Source organism: Populus alba, chromosome 1 (genome assembly GCF_005239225.2).
Source record: "Populus alba chromosome 1, ASM523922v2, whole genome shotgun sequence".
Lineage (NCBI taxonomy): Eukaryota > Viridiplantae > Streptophyta > Magnoliopsida > Malpighiales > Salicaceae > Populus > Populus alba.
Genome location: NC_133284.1, coordinates 6,514,321 through 6,536,580, shown reverse-complemented (window position 1 = coordinate 6,536,580; position 22,260 = coordinate 6,514,321). Strand labels below are relative to the sequence as shown.

Genomic DNA, 22,260 nt, shown 5'->3' with positions numbered 1-22,260 from the left:
AAAGTTATAATAGATAAGAGAATTAGTTAGAGATTTTAAGAACAAGAACATTTGTTCTGCTATAAGAATAAAAATATGAATATTTAAAGAATAGAAAAATATGAATTTTTTACCTCAATAAGGGGTATATGTAAAATTGAAGTGTTATTTTCTTTTAATAATATTAATAAAAATTAAATATTATTTACACAGATTAATATTAATGAAAATATAATAAGTTTTTTATATGTATTGAGACAATTATTGCACGGAACCTATAGTGATGATCACCGGTTCCACTCGCATTTGGACAAACAATGTACACCGAGTCCGGTCACGAGTATCGAGTCAAAAAAATATCAAGGTTTTTTTTTTTTTTTTAAATAATGTAATTTTGATGAATGTTTTCTGGCCCGGGCAGGTAGAAAATCCAAAACCTAATTTCAGTGACTTTGAAAAGGGCCATGGCAGTTCGGCGTGGAGAAAAGACAGCTGCCCTCCGTAGAAAAAGAAAACAGAGATGGAAAAAAGGAATAGGGAGAATGGGGCCAAGACAGGAAACGAAAGATAAAAAGAACGTGCCACTTTTGGAGCCAAAGATTCTCCGAAGAACACTTTGGGAGCTGCGATTACATCGCTGTTCTGTAATTACTTTTTGACTCCTTTTCCTAGAGCTTTTCTCGTGCCCACGTCATTATCCCTCTTATTTGTTTTTCTTTTCCTTTTTATTCTTGTGCTAGCAAATAATAAATAATTAAGAATCATGCAAATTATTCACATCTTCAAAAGAAGATAAAGACCCGTTAGCAAACTAATTATCACATTTTTTATTATATTTTAAAATATAAAAATTATTTTAATATATTTTTAAATAAAAACATATTCTTAAAAACAATCATAACAATAAATATATTAATAATATTAGTCCATCATTAAATCCGCCGATTCAAAAAGCTACGTCTATTATTTTTTCTAGTTAAAATGAAAAAAATGGCCACGAAAGCAAAAGCACGGTTCTTCATCTTCTTCTTCTTCTCTCATCAGCTGTCTTTCCTTCCCTGTTTTTGCCCTGCCTTTTCCCTCCCCCCCTCTCTCTTTCACCTCCGGTAGGGAGATTCTCTCACCTCCCTCCATCCCTTCTTAACTCTAGGTAAAACAAGAAATTTCCTTTCCAGCTTTCCCGCCCGTTTACCTTGCCTTCCTCCTTTTGCCTTTTGTCTTTAATGTTTTTTTTTTTTTTTCGCTACAGGTTTGAAAAATGATAATAATTCCCTAGATCTCCTTGTTCATTGTAAATGGGGAGATCTGAGGGTGAGTGAAAGGGATATCTTTTAATGGGGGGCGGTGAGAGAATGCGAGGAGGAAGTGGAGGAGAAAAAATGTACAACACGTCAACTCCAATGCCTACGCATCAACTTTCCGATTCTAATCGCCGAATTATGGGTAGCCATAACGATAATAGAGCTCGTAATCTTCGAGTCTACCAAGCTTGGAAAGGCAACAATGTAATACCTTCTTTTCAACTTGTTTCCCCTTTCCCTTTTCACTTGTATTTTCTCTCCCTGTCTTTACGTGTTTGTTATTATCATGTTTTATGTTTGTCCGCCTTTCTTTTTGTTTTTGGCTCTTACCCCGCTTCGTTTCTTAGCTTTCAAACCAATTTACAACTTTTTTACCTACAAAATCAGTGAAAATAATTTGCCCCGCAATTAATTTTCTTTCTCAAAATTCTACCTTTTTTTTCCCCTTTCCAATTGCTAGTGTTTCTGCAGCCTAATGAATCTTTATGTAATCTTTTCACCAAAAAAACTTTATGTAATCTTAAATCCATCTTAGTAATTAAATGTTTCATAATAAGTATTTTGCATTACGAAGTATACTTCCTTTCGAACTAATAAATTCATGGAAACATCAAGGCTACAATGTTGGAAGTCATTAGGCATGTCAAATGCACTAATGTTTATAAGCAACTTCATAGTCAAGACCCAATATCCTGCCATCCGAGTAAAAATCACTGCTTCAGTTATTACAAGTGTTATGTTTGTTCTTTGTCCATACTGTGCTTCCAAAAAGAAGTTTTTGTTAACATTTAATAGGTGATAATCTAGCAGAAAAATCATTTTCCTGCAGCATCTGTTGATTTTTTGTTCTGTGGTTGCTTAGAACAAGAAAATTACAAGAATGATTATTGCATTTGTAACATTTGTATTTGCACATAACATGTTCTATTTCATGTGATTAACTTTCAACATGTTTCATTGGTTGAATCTTTCACAGTCTAAGTATGGATCCTTCATTTTATTTTCTTTCTTTTGTGTCGAGCAGGGTGGTGTGTCATTTAATTCATGTCTAGTTGTAGCTATCAAGTGTGCTGCTTCATGTTTACCGTTTACGGCTACAAAGCATGTGAAACGTATAGATCATGAAATAAGCAAACATACAACTGACTCGATCCTCTAATTCTTCTGCAGATATTCTGCCTTGGGGGTAGACTAGTTTTTGGTCCAGATGTCAGGTCGCTATTCCTTACAATCCTTCTAATCATGATTCCAGTAGTCTTATTTTCCGCTTTTGTTTCTCAAAGGCTCATTGAAGACTTCCAACACCAGCTAGGTGATTATATTGTAGTTATATGTGCCATCTTGACAGCATACGTGAGTCATTCCTCTTTTACTGATCTTCAATTAGAGCTGTTTCATAATATATTACCATCACTTCCCAGCATTGACAAAGTTTTTTTTTTTTTTACCAAAATGAACCTAAATATACCAATAAATAGATAAATAAAAAAAGAAGAGATCATTGTAAATGTCATAACAGGTCCCTGTATCACCAAATCTATCCTGAAAGATGGTGGTAAAATGAAGCAGATTGATGTGAAACATAAAATGAAAGCAGCTGTGGAGCTTCATCCAAATTGATTTCCTGAAAGTAGTTATAGTTAAATTTGTTTATAGCCACACTGGCCCCACACCCAAAATCTTTTGAGATTTGAGTTCTGAGAAAACGGTGTAAAAGGAGTTTGGAACCGTATTGTAAAATTGAAGCCTTCTCAACTTGGCTAAATGGCTGTACAATTTCTAGTTGATTTATGTTTCTCATTTATTGGAGACTGATATACAGCCTGCAAAGGTCTGAACTTTGACATTAGACAAAAAGGAATCAAGTTACTTTGATTCAAAGGCTGAGAGAAACTTGTCTTGCTTTTCCTTCCCTTGAGTTTTGACATGGCAGGATAATGGTCATCAATCAAACATGAAATCGTATGATATCTCATACTTCTTTTGTTGCTCTTGCTCTGAGCATTTTTTTAGCTAAAACAGTGCTAACATCATTGCTGACTGACCTTATAATGTACAAGTTCTTCCATATTCTAGTGAATTTATTTGGCAATTTGGCTTTTGTCATTGGGTTGTCAACGTGTTCAGGTTATTATTCTTCTCTTCCTTACTTCTGCAAGAGATCCAGGTATTATTCCTCGTAATCTCCACCCTCCAGAAGATGAAGGCTCAAGTATATCTTCTGATTGGCCAGGAAGTCAGGTTTCTGGCCCAAGTTTACCTCCCACAAAAGATGTTATGGTGAATGGGATGGTAGTCAAGGTCAAATACTGCCAAACGTGCATGCTATACCGCTCACCACGATGCTCTCATTGCTCTATATGCAACAACTGCGTTGAGCGTTTTGATCATCATTGCCCGTGGGTGGGGCAATGTATTGGCAAGGTATCTTCCAGTTTAACAGTGTTCTATCATGCATAATTTGATTTAATTATGGATTTGGTTCTTATCTTTTCTTAATTTTTTTTTGTACATTCACATTTTGGTTGAATGTTTTGCTTCCATCAATTTTAAACCATTTGGCTTGCCTAGGGCCAACATGATGTCCTCCAACTCCCTCATCTATTAGTGCATCCGCCACCACATATATCAGATAAAATGGTTTGAAATGCTTTTGTAGTATATACCCAATGACAACTGAATATACTGTGATTAGGCATGCCACTGTGGTAGTTCATGGCGAGTGCATTTATAGTTATGCGCTTACTGTGTGTGACAGATACTGAATCCCCTGGCTTTCTTTGGATGTTTTTAATGCTAAAATGGACTGGAAATAAAAAAAAGCAAAAAGATTGAGCTAGTAAAGAATGCATGATTTTCTTTCTTTCTTTTTCTATACACAGTGGATATTCTTGGAGCTGGCCAATGTGTAAGATTTCATTAGAATTTCGAAACCAATTTATTTGGAGAGGAGGTTTTGGGGGTGATTTAGTTAGGAGTGATATGTCAAATCAACAACCTGTTAAATGATCATATTCATGTTAGTAGTTCGAAGCTAGATCATCTGGCATGAACTTTTATGTTTCAAATTTCAATACTTGATAAGTAATCTGAGACTTGTGTCATTTTTTTTGTTCTGTAATTTGTTTTATTTCGGAGAAGATTTTTTTTATCATAGGATTGCACAATATAGCTAAATAAGCATTTTTCAGAGCTTCCAGGTTGACTTTGTGGGGGTGCTTGAGATATAAGGTCTGGGCTAAAGAGCTGAAATATTCTGCAATCTGGATTGACTGACTAATGATGTTGATTGCACATAAGATGATTCTTTAATGTATTCAGTTATTGTTTGTGAAAACTTTGTTTTAAATGGCACGGAGAACTAATGATATCCCGATCCTCCTGTAGGCAAAAAATAGATAGATCTGATCTCTTAAGATCCTACTGATTTTACTTTACTGGGTTTTGTTGTAAAATGCTGTCTGACCTTCATAGGCCTAACTATTCTATGCCTCTATGTGTTCTGTTGACAGAGGAATTACAGATTCTTTTTCATGTTTGTGTCTTCCACAACTATTCTATGCCTCTATGTTCTTGCATTCTGCTGGGTCAACATCAGGAAGATAATGGATACAGATCATTGTGATATATGGAGGGCCTTTCTGAAGTCTCCTGTTTCAGGAATCCTGGTATTGTACACATTTATATGTGCTTGGTTTGTTGGAGGCCTCACTGCATTTCATCTGTACTTGATATGCACCAATCAGGTTGCAATTTTCTCTTCACCCACACTTTCTCTGTTGTTCCAAATGCTTTTCCTCATTACTCAACCTGCAAGTTATTTTATTTTTGTGCAGACAACATACGAGAACTTCAGGTATAGGTATGATGGAAAGATGAATCCTTACAACCTTGGTTGTGTTCGTAATGTTCTGGAGGTTTTCTTCACAAAAATTCCAAAATCGAAGAACAAGTTCCGTGCAAAGGTCCTGGTTGATTCATCTTCTGGCTATGCTGCTTCAATGCCGTTGAGCCATGTCTTGAGCCCAGAGGTGCCCAAAAGGAGCTTCGACATAGAAGTGGGAAAACGACAAGCTGTTGCTGATGAGGATTTTGAAGATTTACAAAGTCAGATTGACAGTATTGGTGGATTGGAGAGGTGTGGAACCCAGCCAAGACACGCAAATTGGGATCATAAAGCCAACTGGGAGATAACACCAGATATACAGGTGTTGGCTGCTGAGTTTGGAATGGAACCTGGTTTGGCAGATGGGCAGAAAATTTCTCGTGATCATTGAAGTTTGTTTCAAAAAGCATGTTATAGTGAGTGGAAAGTTTTCTGATCCAAGTTAATATGACATCTCTAACGGGGCTGATTGAAACTGGTCCCTGACATGGCATTCAACTCAAAGTGCCCATCGAAAGGATGTTAGATGCTTCACGTGTGGAAGGAGAGAATGCTCTTGTTTGTTTAGGTATGAAATGGTACATGCTGTAAATTTGCCTGCTTTGATAGTTTGGGATTGTTGTTGTGCTATTACGTGTTCATTTTTCTGGAAATCTGTTGAGTGTTAATACTTGTCAATTGATTCGTAATGTTAGAACCGTTGGCCTCTTACATAAGCTCTAATTCAGTCATTAATGGTAGATTACAAGGGATACTTTATTGGAATGGGGGAACCACTCCCTGTTTTCAGAAGGTGGTGTAACTCAAAATTTATTATTTTTTTCTTAATTCCTTCTTAAATTTTTGTGCCAGGGAAATACTTTGCTAAACTGCAATGTGTTTGTTTCCAGGGAAAACTGAAAATAATTGGTTAATCAGTGAGAACTAATCCAGTGTCTCTATGAGGTTCCAAGTTTCTCACCTCTGTTCACGTGATATCCTGATTCATACGCCATCGGGGATCATTGAGAGAAACTAGTTTGCGAATTTGATATTGAGAAATCTCTGCAGTTACTACCAGAAAACCTTTTCTTGCTCTTTCAAATTGAAAAGAGGGAGAGCTATCATGTAGTTGTAACTTCAATTGTTTTTTGGAAAAAAAAGAAAAAGAAACATTCATCTTAAAATCACCCTCGTTTCCAAATAAATGACAGCATTGTGTAATTGTTTTTTAAAAAACAGTAGGCACACAGTACAGATGTCAGGTCGAATGCCCTAAATCCAAACAATACAATTATTTTTAAGAAGGCATCTTGCACCGACAGAGACGACACATGTTACCACTGACCCGCCACAGAACGATGCAATTGTGATGGTAGACAGGCGAACATGGCAAGCGTGTGGCAGCAGACCCTACTGAAGTCTCGTCTGAGCAAACTGTCCATGTCAGACATGATTCTTGATCTCCAACCTTTACCTTATCCAGACTTCCAGTGGACTCCTTGCTCGCGGATTGCATGTTTGGTGCTTCGTAAGCACTGATATGCTCTGCCAGCCTGATCCAAGCATCATCCTTAAGAATATGATTAAGATTTGTTACTGTCTCGGAAGAGGGGTTTGGCGGTTGCTACTGCGTGGATTCATCAAGATTGTCACCAATAAATTAACCGTAAAAAAGCAGCACACCATCTGATTCTGAGTTCCCCGAACCAGAAAATTCACGCCATGTTATTCAAAATATGATATGAACACTAACAGAAATTTTATAAAAACAGACAAAAAAAATTTCATCAATAAATTATGATGAATATCTCCATCGCTATATCCTTTATAAACAGTGCATGAATGTGTTTATAAATAAGATAGGCAAGGCAAAGTTATTAAGAAGCTGGTAAAATTGTATTCCGTTAAAAAAACACTATAATTTTATAATTTTAGATTTTACTATGTATTCAATTGAGTTTAGATTTTGTTAGATGATTCTACAAGTTCAATTTTATGACGCCTGAAAATGTGTTTTTGTTGTTAAAATTTTTTTTTCTAGATTATTTTGAATTTTAATTACTTTTTTCTACTTGGATTTTTTTATTATTATCTAGTATTATGTTATCTACCTCCCACCAGCTACGTGACATCTTAGGAGCAGAGAGACAAGCCAAATTGTGAGAGAAACAGTGATGAAGAACAAAATAAATATAGGGTTAGGAATAATCCGAATTGAAAATGGAGAAACCATGGGTCTATGGGTTTAACTTGTTTGTTTTTTCATTTCAAAATTATTTTTGAAAAAAAAATTAATTTTTTTTTTATATTTTTTTACTTTAAATTAATATTTTTTGATGATTTTAGATAATTTTGATGCGCTAATATAAAAAATAATTTAAAAAAATAAAAAGATATTATTTTAATATATTTATAAGTAAAAAATATTTTAAAAAATAACTTTAATCATACTTTCAAACACTAATAAGATTCCAAATTATTGAGCTTTTGGATTATGTTTCTTAATATGTCAGTGTAAGTTTCCAGATCTATTCAGGTATTTTCAAGAAAAAAGAAAAAGAAAAAAAAGAAGCCCGAATATGTACAATTCTGCTTATCGTGCTCGAACTTTCTTTTGTTTATCAAATTCATACAAATGTCTGTTTACATTACTATATAATTATAAAAAACTAGTTACAAAAATTCCAATAAAATTGAATATATGAAAATCGCTTTCATAAATAATGTTATAGGATTATAATTTCTAGTTTAATTGTGACTAACAAATAGGGTAAATCGAGTTTCTTTTTGTTATTTTTATTTTAAAAATGACCTCATCTTTTACATTTTTATTTTGTTATAACAAAACTTGAATTATATATAATACAATTAATTCAACAACAACAATAATCAAGTTTTGTTCTTAAAGGTTAAATTTTTTCTAATAAATATCTTTTAATATCAACATTGAAATATGAAATTGAAAAAAAAATATCAATTAAAAAATTTATCAAGGTAAAAATAATAATAATTAATAGAATGAGGATTAAATATAGTAGGAAAAAAAAATCATAAGGAAGGTAAAATTGCAAAAAAAAACACTCACTTTTAAAAATCACCTCAACTAAAACAAATATTAATTAAAAGAATAAGGACTAAATCTGACATATAAAAAAATTAAAGAAGGATAAAAATAAAAAAAACTCTAATTTTATAAATTATTTAAAATAAAAATAAATAGTAATAAAAAAATATGAATCGATTATGAAAAATAAAACAAATTAAAGAGTTGTTTTTAAAATTTAAAGGGTTAAATATAAAAATTAAGGATGAAAAAAAAAAAAAAATCACTGAAACCAAACTAAAAGCTGGTTGGTAACAGGGCCACAGGACAGACACCAAGACTATTCGAAAATTGTCAGCAGGAGAGGATGGGTCCTGGGAGATTTTTAGTCAACACAAGATAGGTTAGGCATTCAAAACTTTGAAGTTCGGCAATAAACATGAGTGCGGGGTTTGGAAGTGCCTTGTGGACTTTCCCTTGACTGAAAAATCTATTGAAATTCTTGGAGCTTATGTTAACCAAATGCTAAAAGCAATTTGTTTTTTTTTTAATATTCTCTGGGAAAGAAAGTACATTTATGGAAGCAGCCGGTCTGCGCCTGTGCGAGTGGAATTCTTCACTGGTTTACCAATCTGAATGCAAGTTGTGCAATTTTCCAGCACAACCATGTAAAAAGTGCATGAAGATCCCTAACATATTGACATGCTTTTAATCCTAAAACAATCGGGTTTGAATGCCACCAAATATCAATCAACAACATGGTACCACGCACCACCAACATGCACATGCTTATAGTAAATTCATACCTTTCATGCATATTTTTATCTCTTTTCTTTTTTTTCTCTTGTTATTACAGACTACAATTCTACATAGAAAAAAAAAAAAAAGGATTCCCACCTAGTGCAGCTTCACTGTTCTTACATAATATCTACCTCAATGCAGTCTCATTCAGCCTATCATCATTCGCGAAGAAAGGTCAAATACAATGAAGTTTTTCGAGCTTCATCGGTTGCAGTAATACAGTTGATCAATGACATTATATATCAATCTAACGTGAGTAATTACTTTTATCAAATTAGCTTACCTTGTCTTAGCGATGAGAAATAATTCATTCATTCATTTGTTTCTATGAGAGAAAGGAAAAAGAAGAATCAATTACAAGTAGCAATACCGATTCACTAAAATACAATGCTATTCTTAGAGGATGTTTGATATTGTTGTTGAAAAGTGTTTTTTAAAAAAATTAAAATATATTTTTTTTGTTTTGAATTAATATATTTTTAATGTTTTTAAATTATTTTAATATGCTAATCTCAAAAATAATTTTTAAAAAATAATAAAAAATATTATTAGCATGTTTTTTTGAATGAAAAACATTTTCAAAAATAACAACAATCATATTCTCAAACACACTCTTAATCATTTAAAATCTTCAAGGCTCGATCTTGAACCATTCTCTTGCATTACATGTAATAAAGCACTCTTGACAACAATCATACAAATAATATACATTTTGTTTTCAGTAACTTCTGCTGCTATGAAATGAACAAGCTGCACCATGCACGCACACATTTTCTTTCACACCAAAGTACTTTCAAGCACAATATCATATCTCATATGTCATTCCAACCCTGAGAATCCTTGTTCGTGGGATTGCCAAAAATTTCTCCCCTGTTCTGAAGTTCTTCCTCAGGAAAGAATAAACGTGGTTAACAACTAGTCTCTTGAACCAGGATGATTTTGGTTCTGCCACCACTTCTGTTTCTCCTAGCAGATAAACCACACCTTTCTCCCCGGCTTTTTGTACAAACTGGATCTCGTCTTCAGCACCGTTAGAGACCTGGGCAGATGCGATTCCAGCAGAAGAATTTGACAAGTTGATTCCACTGATGGATCGGATGGAACCTGAAGAAACACGGGGTGCGGTGAATGACTGATTAGGCTGTTGAAGTGGTTCCTCAACATGAACTGTTGTTGATCGTCTTCCTCGTCCATCCTTCTCTACAAGTAGAGTGGAATGTTGGATGTTCTCTGGTTCAAATGTTGATTCGATGTTGCCTGCTTCATGAATGAAGTATTCGTGGCGGATGAATTCTTTCAAGTGTTCGACGAGCTGCCTTTCAAACTCATGAGACTCCACAATTGCATCTTTGTATCCATACCTCACAACACATCGGAACATACGGTACTCTTGTGGCTCGATTTGTCGGAACAGAAATCGCTCCTCGATTGCCACTTTACTTATTGGAATAGACTTAATTGAAACAAACACTAGAACTGAATGAGTGGAAGGTATGTTGGAAATGAAGTGAGGGAATATTGGAGGAATGCCCTGGACAAGCTCAGAGTACAAAAGTCCTATTCCCGGCAGCTGGTTCATATTTGCGTTTGCCGCCAGTTGCCTGATATATTCACTAGAGACCTTGTTTTTAAGCTCGTATAGGTACCTTTCTCTGTGCACATAATGCCATGTCCCCATGGCCACCATTAAGAAAAAAGATAATGCTAGTGGAAGGTACCCACCTTGTTTGAATTTGTATAGTACAGCTGATAGATAAACGACCTCTATAGCACCAAATACAAAAAAGAAAAGAGTTACCGATAACATCCTCGCCTTCCATATAACTAGCATTATAAGTGTAACCATACAGGTTGTCATAACCATAACAGCAACCACAGCAATTCCTGCATGCAGAGAAGCTTGTCGTTCATTTCACTTGTGATAGAGAAAAGGCATATCTTGAATAATTGCCCTCCACATCTTAATGTTGTGTTTATTAATTTTAATTTACAGGACATAATTTCCGGCTGTGTGAGTGAACTGAAGATCACATCTTGAGAAATCTATTGATCAGAGGCCTATCGATCCAAACTAGACCAATTATTTAAAATCACAACTAGGCATGCGCGATTCTACTAGACGTGCACAATCTAGGCAAAAAAAAAAAAAAAACGAAGGGCAACGCATAGTCTGTAACTTTACACAAGTTTTGAGTCAATTTAGCTATCATGAAGGGCGCCATTCTTAGCACTGCAGCTCCACTATTCGCAACTGCAGTGCAACCCTTCACTATCTTTTACTTTTTCTCAAAAGAGAATTAGGAATTTTTGAATCCCAAGAATAGGAATTATAAGCTCTTTAATTAATAAAACAAATTGAGCTGCTGAAATTGAGTTTCCTGGTTGCTTACCATAGGCATGCCCAATCTTTTCAGTTGTCCTGAATGCCAAAGTGACGATTACACAAGCAACCATAAGCATGTAGTTGATCTCAGGTATGTAAACCTGACCCTCATACTTAGCAGAAGTGTGGACAATCTTAACCCTGGGAAAACAATTGAGACGCAAGGATTGAGCAACGATTGAAAATGCTCCTGAAATCATGGCTTGGCTAGCAATAATTGCAGCAGCAACAGCAACAACAAACATTGGCCAATATAATGGATCTGCGCGCCAATGAAAAGTAATTACTTTACTAGGAATTTATGCTTTCATTCTCCGACAGCAATAAATATGACCTAAGAAAGTACTTCATCCATAACGAAGAAAGAAATTGAGATGGTTAATTGCAGATGTTTTTCCTGGCCACTTGGTTTTTACCTGGCACAGACTTGTAGAAGGTATCAGACACGTCATTCGGGAATTTGGAAAGGTATGCTGCTTGCCCAGCATATGCAGCTAGTAATGCCGGAAACACTATGCTGGAGAAACTAATCTGCGAATAGAAGCACATACGATTTGTCATCTGTAATGATATGAAAAAGGATTCTAATCGTAAAAGGTTTTTTAAATTAAAAATGATTTGTGTTTAGAATCCTTATTGAAATAGTTAACTATTTATGTGTTTTTTAGTGTTTTCAACATAAATTGGCAGAATAATGGGAGTCTGGCAATAGGTTATGTCACAAACTTATATTAGTCATAATTAAAGCTATATTATAAACCATGAATCTATAGCCCAAGGACATGCTCAGTAATTAAATGAATCGTGTTCTCTCATGTTCGATTTTCGGATTCCTAAGCAGGTTTCCGTAGCTAAAACTGCTGAGAGCTGAAAGAAGATTAGAAATTAAATAATGCTTATGTATCTACTCACTTGAATTGCCCTGACGCTAAAGTGACCTAGATCAGCAAACATAGCTTCGGTCCCTGTCATGAACCTACTACGTTAGAGAAGAAAATTTACAAGGAAAAAAGAGGAAAAGAGAAAAAGAAGAGGAGAGAACTTCATAGCTAGACTGATCACCTGTAATGCATAGAACTACCCCACCAAGTGAAATCCATCCTTGCTTGCCATTTCTTTTGAAGTAATCGATTATATATTTTGGATTGAAGGCACGTAATACACCAAGATCATACTTGAACAAGTTGAAAAGACCGATTCCACCTATGAATGAAAACCACAAGAAGATAACTGGGGCGAAGGCGAAGCCCACTTTATCGGTGCCCAACCGCTGAAGAGTGAATAGGACAATCAAGATTGCAATTGAAACACCCACAACGGTATCTGGATAATTAAACAAACGCAATGTCACTGAAAGAGTTGGATCATAATTAGCCGTGTAGTGAGAGGGGTGGGTAACTAGCACCAATGTATTTCTCTCCTAAAAAAAATCCATGTTTTCTAGTTCCATTGATATGTAAGTATTTGAAAAACATAGCAGTGAAGATCATGGTTTCTAGTACGTACCTTCACCAAGGGACTTTATCCCACTCACTGCTGAAAGAACTGCAAAAGAACATTTAATCACAATTATTATTCGGGATTTCTCCGGAGAAACACTAACCTGAAATTATATATTTATATATAGTTGTCTGAGCACAAACCTGAAATGCATGGAGTGAGGACGCCATCTCCAATGACCATAGAAGTTCCCAGAATGGTTACTAGGAAAAGTATGATTTTAATGGTTTTACTACTTTCCATCTTCTCTTTAATCTCTTGAGCCCGCCTCAACTGACTAGATGGCGTGTCAAGCTTGTAGTTGGATAGTTGACCGTCCTCTGGCTGGTCATTTGGAATTAAGCTCACCTTTGCATACCGGCATAACAGCGAATAGAGTGCAAATGTTCCACCTGTTCATGAGTACATCTATTAGTTTGTAAGATGATACAGTAATGGAACCTTCACATCTACTTTCCAGCTCCTGAATGCCCAACAAGGCAACAACATGAATCGAACAGTTCCAACACGATGCTGTGCTGATTAGTCATTGAAACCGCCAGTGCTTTTGTTGTCTAGCTGATTAGTCATTTGCTAATCCAGAGTGCAAATGGGTGTGGAAAAATCATTTTTTCATCTTTTATTTAACTAAGTTTTTTTAAAAATAGAAACTATATCAACCTAATATTTATGTACTTTTTTAAAATCACAATAACCATCTAAAAAATAAATTAAAATAAAGTGTTAACTCTAAATCTATATAAACACATCATATGAGGACTAATTTTTTTTTAAAAAAATCAATAAGCAAAGGAAAAAGGGTCAAAATGCAAAAAATATATATTATGAATTACAATGCATGAGTGTGAGGAAAATTTTTGATACCATAATAACCTTATAAAAAACAAATATAAATAAATCATCAACTCTAAATTCCTATAAAGACATCATATAAAGATTAAATTTAAAAAAATATCAACAAGCAAAGGAAAAAAATAAGGGTCAAAATACAAAAAAAAAAAAAAAACAACGTGAATTCCAAGTGCAATCCACAATGCTAATAGATGTGGGGAAACAATGTTTTTACTGTACCATTTAGCTTTATAGTTAATTTTAATATAACGATAAATATATAAAAATAAATTAAAATAAATTTTTAATTTAAAATTTTTATAAACACATCATATAAGGATTAAATTAAAAAAATTAATAAGCAAAAAATAAAAAGAATCAAAATGCAAATTAATAATAATATGAAAAGAATGTTTTGCCCGCACCTTTTTAGCTTTATAGCTAATTTGATATTACGATAACCATATAAAAATAACTTTAAATAAATTATTAACTTTAAATCTTTATAAACACATCATATAAAGATGAATTAAAAAAAATAATAAGCAAAGGAATAAAAGGGTTAAAATAAAATAAAAACTATAAATTACTATAATAATCTTCCTTGCTAATAGGTGTACGGAGATTATGTTTTTCTCGCAACTTTTAACCTAATTGTTAATTATTTTTTCAGCGTAAACAAATAGTACATAGTAAGAAGGAGGTCTATAATTTATGGCACACATATCCCTTTGAAAAACATGACCGAGTCATACATATTAATTATCTTGGTACAATGATTCCTTATACATGCCAGCCCATTTTCTGTATCACATTACTGAATTAATTATATGTTCTCATTTCTTAAATATTTTAGGTGATGGAAGAACTTGAGTAGCTCATGCACCCTCAATCCCTGTTTTCGTTCTAATTTAATTTCAAAGGAATGGATATTGTCCCTGATTGTTGTCAATAAACATTAACCTTGATTTGTGAATATTCTTAACAAGATTTGGTAACTTACCGTCGCCATGATCGTTGGCTCTAAGCACGATGAAGACGTACTTAATCATGGGCACGAGCACAATGGTATAGATGATTAGGGACAGTACCCCGAGAATGTCGTCGTTTTCGTGAATGGTGCCGTCGGTGAAAGTGCTTGCATAGACGTAAAGTGGAGAGGTTCCTATGTCTCCATAAACTACTCCGACGCTTTGAAATGCCAAGCTCAATGTCCTCTTCCAATTGATCTGCACATTTACGAACACACACAAGAAATGTTAAATATATATGATCGAGGATGCATGAGTGGCAGAAAACATGGCGAACAAAGGTGATTGATATGACAGACCTTAGAGGTGTGGCTATGAGGCATGGAAACTCTTCCGGCCTCCACATTGAGGGAGTCGACGCGACGCAGCTTTGCCCATGATAACTTTCGATCTTTCAGCTTAGTTTCCACTTCTGTTGTTTGTGCTTCTTCTGCCATTTCCATCTGGTTTGTTTCCGTCATCTTCCTCTTACTGCTATTGTTTCCCTTCTGAAAGCTGCCTCGCTGCTTTGGATTTATATAGGCACTGTACTCAGAGATGGTTATTCTTTTATTGGTGATATTGTCTCATAAAAAAAATCAAAATAAATACTCAGTGGAGTCGTGCGTGTTAGTTAGATCATAGCAGCATTTCTTTTTCCTTTATTTAATTTCCTCCCTCCCTCAGATTTAGCTCTTCCTATTATTTAAATCTATGGTTTATTTGCGTTTTGTTTTGCCTACACGAGAGCTCGATCGACCCCGTAACGGGATAATGGAAAAATCACTCACTAACCGGACACCTGATCACAAGCTTTTCAATAGCATATCTCGCATGACTATCGCTGCCCTGCTACCACAAATAGTCATGTCGGCCAGTTAGTAACAAAACGGTCTTAACCTTTAGGGTTTAGCTCAGGGTTCAAATTTTATGATTTGTATCAGATGTAATTCAACAATTTCATTTTTATGATCATATCCAAAATCAAGTGGTGAAATATTTTCAAAGGAGCATAATTTAGTATGAGATGTTTCCCTGATACCATTATTTGATTGTTCAATATTATTGTGGTTTTTAGACGAAAAAAATCAGAATATTATATTTATATATCTCAGAATGAGGCTTCCAACGGCCTGGTAGAATTATAGATTGGATATGTCCTACGTTTCCAATTTGACTGGTTCATTATTGTTAATTTATAACTGCATTATTTGTGATGATATCAGGGCATCAGGCTTCCAATGACCTGTTTGTTTTCCTGGATCGCTGTGATGCCCTGATATCATCATCCCTTCAGACAATGTAGGTTTGAAGCTGATGTTTTGCCTTTATGCTGATATCACTCTGCTCCCAACAACTTCGCTAGAGAAATTTAGTACAATTATATAAGATTTTATGGGGAGGGAAAATCAAAGCACATTAAATTGAATTGCTATTGCTCTAATGATTATGCACTAATTTCTTGATCCCAACCACTCGGGCTATTTCTTTAGACAAATTCACCCGCTTTAATACTATATATTATCAACATAATATGAGGAATTTAATATATATATATATATATAGAGAGAGAGAGAGAGAAGTATATTGTTTATAATTCAATTTAATTGGATATTCTTGATGAAAAATAAGTGAATTTGATGAATTTCTTTAAAGATATTTCTTTGTTAATTTGACACAAATATATACAGTGCCTTTTTTAATTTTAATATTAGAACAACTTGAACAATTAAGACTTAAGTTGAATATAAAAATCTTGGATTCAGATCTTAAGAGAGGGGAAGGCTCCCGATTCTAGACACCCAGATTATATATTAAGAAGAAAAGAAAATCCAGCTGAAGGAGTTATTAGATTTGCTAAAATGATCGGTAACGTTGAGTAAGGAAAAAAGTGTTAATTACGCAAGAGAAAATATTGGAGTAGCTTCTCAATTTTACCCAAGAGAAAATTTATTTGATTATTCATATAATTTCTACTTTTTACACTAAACTTCACACATAACTATGATTTAAACCTTAATTTTATATATAAAAAAATAATTTTTTTTTATTTTTATTTTTTAAAAATCTATTTCTCATTTATTTTGCATAAAAAACTCATATCATAATAATTTTAACTAAATACATTTTTTATTATAAAAAAACTACAATTAAAAATATGTTTTTTTTTTTTTATAAAAACACTAAACTTTTTCTTTCTTGCAAAAAGTCAATGTCCTTATCGCTCGTGAATCCTGGAAACGTACGTACGGGGATGTACTTTGGAGCAGCAATTATTAGAAAACTCAAATTATTGAAGTAATTAGTGTCTATATATATAATGCTGACCGAAGAACATGTATTCAATACATTATTTGAAAAGTGAAGTCAAGACCCGGCAAATCAACCAAGAAAAAAAGAGAGTATTATTTCCTCATTCAAGACGTCATTGCAGCTTAAAAATCTAACAGGCCAACTTTATATATATATATAGAGAGAGAGAGAGAGAGTAAATGAAACATTATTGCAATAATAATTGGCAGTATTATAGTAGTTTAACGAAGTCAGAGACACTTATATCTTAAAATAAACGAAAAGAGGACAATAATTAGAGTTGAGAATTTCATGAAGATGGGTAAGCAATCTGCGTGTGTGTTGACTAGTTGAGATTCTTCAATTCATGCCAACTAAAGGCGCATCCATGGGAAAGTTCATGAACTGTCAGATTCGTGCATCGAGTTGCTAATTTCCTTTTCTTACTCTGTCAGGATTTGTCTTCTTCTATATTACAACCATGCCTACTGAAATTATAAAACAAGGTATTAATAGGATGTATGATAGTATGGTAGCGGTTGTTTTTTAAAATAATTTTTTATGCTAAAATATATGTTAATAATTTTTTTTTTTTTTTAAAAAATTATTTTTGACATCAACACATCAAAACGATCCAAAACGTACAAAACATATTAAATTTTAGCAAAAAAAAAAAATTAAATTTTTTGGTAACGCGGTTTACACCGCGTTCCTAAACGGTCTCTAAAAATTAAGTTTGTTATACAAGCTTTATTTCTCAAAAATAAAAATAAAATTCTTGGACCTAATTAACTTCCTTCATTCGTGCATTACAAGTTTTCATATCAAGTTATATGAAATTTATGAGTTTTAAGTTTTTTTTTTATGATAACATTAGCAATTACTTTCATGAATAATTATATATGAATCTACCATGCAAATTTTTTTTTAAAAAAATTACTCATGAATATCCAATGAGAATTGTTGCTACCCAATTTTGACCTATATTTTTGATAAATTTTAAAAATAAAAAATAGCAAAAAAACAAAGAAAAATACGCAAAAAATATATTTTTGATATATTTGCATAGTTTTTAGCATTTTCAATGTCATCTCAAAAGAATTTAAATTTTTAAAGGTATTTGGAACGCGTTTAACTTTTAACTCGTAAATTTTATAATCACTAATTTTCCTTATTGAGTCGACGTTGAAATTGCCCGCTTTCAAAACTACAAAAAAAAAAAGAAAAAAAATCAAAAATTTACAAAAAAAAAGGAAAAGAAAAGGAAAGGAAAAGTTGAGGGACCAATTTGGAAACCTAGCAACACTTCTCCTATAAATATCATGCTATGGTGAAAAAAAGGGGAGGGAGAAGAATTTACTCGCGTGGGTGGAGAAATTTTTGGGGAGACAAAAAATGGTGAAAAAAAGGAAAAGGAAAACAAAACCCTAAAAAGCCTAATTTCTCCACGCTAGGCTGCGGTGCCCCCTCCTTTGATAAAAAAAAAAAATCCAGATCCCCTTTAGCTGCGACCTTCTCCCCTGGGCCATTTCATCTTCTTTGGAGTCGTCCCTTACCTTTGAAAAAAGGCAAAAAACCAGAGAACCTTCAGCCGGTTCTCTCTCAAAACCATCAAAAGACTCCTTTTCTCCCAACACCAGGCCTAAAACACATTGTTTTATTTCAACAACAATAAGCTTACAATAGCTAAACAAAAGCTCAATACACGCCATCTCTCTTTCTCTATAGTGTTTCTCTCTAATCTCTCCACACACAATAACATAAACTTAGCTGCCTATTTATACACAAAATGAAAGTAAGAAAAAAAAAATCAAACTTCAAGTGTGAAGGCGGTTGGCGGTTTGAGAAGTCGCTGGCGGTGACTACAGACGGTGACTTGGTGGCCATGGTTGGTGGTTGCCTTCCTTGACCTTCTAGATTGAGTTTAATGCAATGCAACAAATCTCCCCTTTAAACTCAATTGAGAGATGTCATGCCAAGCATGAACTTTAACATGATAAATATTTCTCCCTTCAATGGCTTTGTAAAGATATCTGCAACTTGATCATTTGTTTTACAGGATATCAGTTCAACTTCTTTGTTCTTCACATGCTCTCGGATAAAGTGATGACGTGTGTTAATGTGTTTACTTCTTTCATGATACACTGGGTTCTTTGCTAATGTAATCACTGATCGATTATCAATATAAATCTCTGTAGGATTTTCTTGAGGAAATCCCAAATGCTTCAGCATATTCCTTAACCATATTAGATGGCATACAGCTGAGTTGGCAGTAACATACTCAGCTTCATAGCTTGATAATGTTACTATCAATTGCTTCTTGGATGACCATGTGAAAGATGTATCTCTCATGAAAAGACAAATCTTGTTGTGCTTTTCCTTTCATCCAGATCTCTACCCCAATCACTATCTGAGTAGCCAACAAGATTGAAGTTTTTAGTTGAGGTATAAAACATACCTTCATTTATTGTTTCTTTGATGTAGCGAAGAATTCTCTTGGCTGCAATCAAGTGAGACTGGTTTGGTGTCTCCATATATCTACTGATAAGTCCAACTCCTTAGAGGATATCCAGTCTGGTACATGTCAAGTACCTTAAGCTTCCTACTAAGCTTTTGAAGTAAGTTGAATCAACATTTCCAACTTTACTCTTCCTTAATTCTACTTCATTCTCAACTAGAGTTGATATCGGATTGCAGCTTTCCATCTTGAACCTTTCAAGAATATATTTGGCATAATTGCTTTGGGATATAAAAATTCCTTCTTCTTTTTGCACCACTTTTAAGCCAAGAAATTGTGCCATCAGACCAATGTCTATCATCTCAAACTCATGTACCATGCTTTTCTTGAAGGCTTTAAACATGGTAGGGTTGTTGCTGGTGAATAACAAATCATCAACATACATGCACACAAATAATATGTTGCCATCTGCTTCTTTCTTCACATATATTGCGTGTTTATATAGACATTTTTCAAATCCATTATCTTGAAAATACCTGTCAATTCTGGTATTCTAAGCACGTGGAGCTTGCTTCAAACCGTAGAGGGCTTTCTTCAACTTGTATATTTTGCCTTCATTTTCAGCTTCAATGCATCTAAGTGGTTGTTCAACATAGATCTCTTCTTCTAGGAAGCCATTCAAAAATGCTGACTTCACATCGAGTTGATAGATCTTCCATCTGTGTTGTACAGCTAGTGAGATCATCAGTTTGATTATCTCTAGCCGAGCTACTGGAGCAAATACTTATCCATAGTCAATGCCTTCTCTCTATTTATAGCCTTTTGCCACTAATCTTGCTTTGTATCTTTGCACTTCTCCTTTTGCATTCTTCTTTGTCTTATAGACCCATTTGACACCTATTGCTTTCTTGTTTTCTGGTAGATTAGTCAGCTTTCAGGTATCATTCTTCTTAATAGCATGTATTTCTTCATTCATTGCTTCTATCCATTTCTCTTATGTGATAACTTTGTTGAAGCTAAGTGGGTCATTATCTGTAAAGAAACAAAATAAAGTTGTATCTTCCATGACTTGAGTGACATCGTACAACTCGTCTAGATTTCTCATCCTTCTTGGTCCTTCTGATGAGGATGCTGATGATGGTGTTGATGATGATTCTAGTGTGTTTCTCCTGTTGAATACAGGGAATCTGTGTACCGGACTTTGTGGCTCATGACCTTCTACAAGTATTGTTGGTACTTCTACTTCGTCTTCAAGGATCAAATCAGTGCTGATCCATTTGACTGCTTCTTGATCATCATTCCATTGCCAGGATTTATCTTCTTCAAAGATAACATCTCTACTCATAATTGTATTTTTTTTTATGGGATTATACAGCTTGTATCCCATCCTTCTATCACCATATCCAACAAAGATGCATTTCTCGCTTTTATCATCGAGTTTGGTCTTTCTTGCATCTTGGATCTTTACATATGCCACACAACCAAAGACTTGTAGATGAGTAACACTTGGTTTGTGACCACTCCATGCTTCTTCTGGAGTGACAATTTGCAAACTTCTAGTTGGGCAGCGATTCAGTAGATACACTGCACATGATATAGCTTTAGTCTAGTATTGTTTGGGCAACTTCTTTGCTTTGAGTAGACTTCTTGCCATGTCAATAATAGTTCAATTCTTTCTCTTAGCTACACCATTCAGTTGTGGTGTATAAGCTGGTGTTGTTTGATGTTTGTTGCCTTGTTGTGTATAAAAGGCTTCAAAGTCATTTGCTGTATATTCTCCATCTTGATCAGATCTCACGGTTCTGATCTTATAACCACTTTGCTTCTCAACAATTACTTTAAAATCTTTAAGACAATTAAACACTTCTGACTTTCTTTTCATAAAGTATATCCATGTCTTTATGCTAAAATATCAATGAAAGTGCGGAAGTACCTATTTTGTCCAGTCGATATAGGCTTTATAGGACCACACACATTTGTGTGCACTAACTTCAGTGGCCTCTTTGCTTTCCAGTTGATTTCTTTAGCAAAATTGGATCTGTGATGTTTGCCAAGGACACAACACTCACAGACTTCATCTGGATGATCAATGTGGGGTATACCTTTGACCATCTTCTTGCATACTAGCATGCTCAGACTTGTGAAATTCAGATGTCCAAGCCTTAGGTGCCAAAACCACTCTTCACTATTGGTGATGGCACTCAAACACTTTATTGTATCAGATTGGATGTTTAAAGGAAACATCCTATTCTTGGACATCTTCACATAGGCAATTAATCTCTCATTGTAGTCTGTAATTGTCAGATGACAATTCTTCGTAAAAAGAGTATAACCTTTCTCCATAAGTTGACCTATACTCACCAAGTTCTGCTTTATGGCCGGGACATAACAAACATCGGTGATGTAGCTATGATCGCCATTCTTTAACTTGATTGAGATGTTGCCTTTACCTTTGAATGGTACTTTTAAGGTATCTCCAAAGGTGACTAGACCTTGTATGGTCTCATCTAGATCACCAAATAGATCCCGTTGGCCACACATATGATTGCTGGCTCCAGAATCTAGATACCAAATATTCTCTTGATTCTCGCCAAGTCTTTGTTGGACAAATAATGCAGCTGCTCCTCTGCTGTTGGCATCCTCTGCATAGTTGGCTTGTTCACGTACCTCTAATGGAGCTTTCCTTCGACATTCAGTGTTATAATGCCCAAATTGATTGCAATTATAACACTGGATATTCCTCTTGTCATGGTTATTGTAATCGCCTCCTCTTTCTTTAGAAGTGAATGCTTGT

At 34.3% G+C, this 22,260-nt stretch overlaps 2 protein-coding genes across 6 annotated transcripts; one reads left to right on the top strand and one right to left on the bottom strand.

The window, feature by feature from the left end:
* Positions 1–949: 949 nt before the first annotated feature.
* LOC118042900 (probable protein S-acyltransferase 6) lies at positions 950–6,312 on the top strand. 5 transcript variants are annotated; one of them, XR_012168948.1, is made up of 7 exons: positions 952–1,129; positions 1,229–1,484; positions 2,451–2,633; positions 3,408–3,704; positions 4,793–5,026; positions 5,117–5,734; positions 6,057–6,312. XR_012168948.1 is itself a non-coding variant. In XM_035050654.2 (6 exons), the coding sequence occupies exons 2-6, from the start codon at positions 1,314–1,316 to the stop codon at positions 5,555–5,557; spliced, it is 1,245 nt and encodes a 414-aa protein (XP_034906545.1). In that variant the 5' UTR covers positions 950–1,129; positions 1,229–1,313; the 3' UTR covers positions 5,558–5,931. The 5 variants fall into 5 exon arrangements, 4 of the variants coding, with proteins under 4 accessions (XP_034906545.1, XP_034906553.1, XP_034906536.1 ...); XM_035050654.2 differs by lacking the exon at positions 6,057–6,312 and having other exon boundaries at positions 950–1,129; positions 2,451–2,592; positions 3,448–3,704; positions 5,117–5,931; XM_035050645.2 differs by lacking the exon at positions 6,057–6,312 and having other exon boundaries at positions 5,117–5,931.
* Positions 6,313–9,750: 3,438 nt separating this feature from the next.
* On the bottom strand, positions 9,751–15,261 carry LOC118042891 (potassium transporter 5). Its single transcript, XM_035050633.2, has 9 exons — positions 15,037–15,261; positions 14,710–14,935; positions 13,019–13,267; positions 12,882–12,920; positions 12,438–12,698; positions 12,288–12,340; positions 11,792–11,906; positions 11,383–11,637; positions 9,751–10,876 (listed from the first exon to the last, which is right to left on the bottom strand). Exons 1-9 carry the CDS (start codon positions 15,196–15,198, stop codon positions 9,798–9,800), a joined length of 2,439 nt encoding a protein of 812 aa, XP_034906524.1. The 5' UTR covers positions 15,199–15,261; the 3' UTR covers positions 9,751–9,797.
* Between the last annotated feature and the right edge of the window lie 6,999 nt (positions 15,262–22,260).

Bases quoted from the DNA above. Each gene is read 5' to 3' on its own strand.
- LOC118042891 (XM_035050633.2), bottom strand. From the start codon at position 15,198: ATGACGGAAACAAACCAGATGGAAATGGCAGAAGAAGCACAAACAACA. The intron at 14,936-15,036 runs GTCTGTCATATC...GTAAATGTGCAG, and splicing joins CTCATAGCCACACCTCTAAG to ATCAATTGGAAGAGGACATT. The intron at 10,877-11,382 runs GTAAGCAACCAG...CTCTGCATGCAG, and splicing joins AAAGATTGGGCATGCCTATG to GAATTGCTGTGGTTGCTGTT.
- LOC118042900 (XM_035050645.2), top strand. From the start codon at position 1,314: ATGGGGGGCGGTGAGAGAATGCGAGGAGGAAGTGGAGGAGAAAAAATG. The intron at 3,705-4,792 runs GTATCTTCCAGT...TTCTGTTGACAG, and splicing joins TGGGGCAATGTATTGGCAAG to AGGAATTACAGATTCTTTTT. The intron at 5,027-5,116 runs GTTGCAATTTTC...ATTTTTGTGCAG, and splicing joins ACTTGATATGCACCAATCAG to ACAACATACGAGAACTTCAG.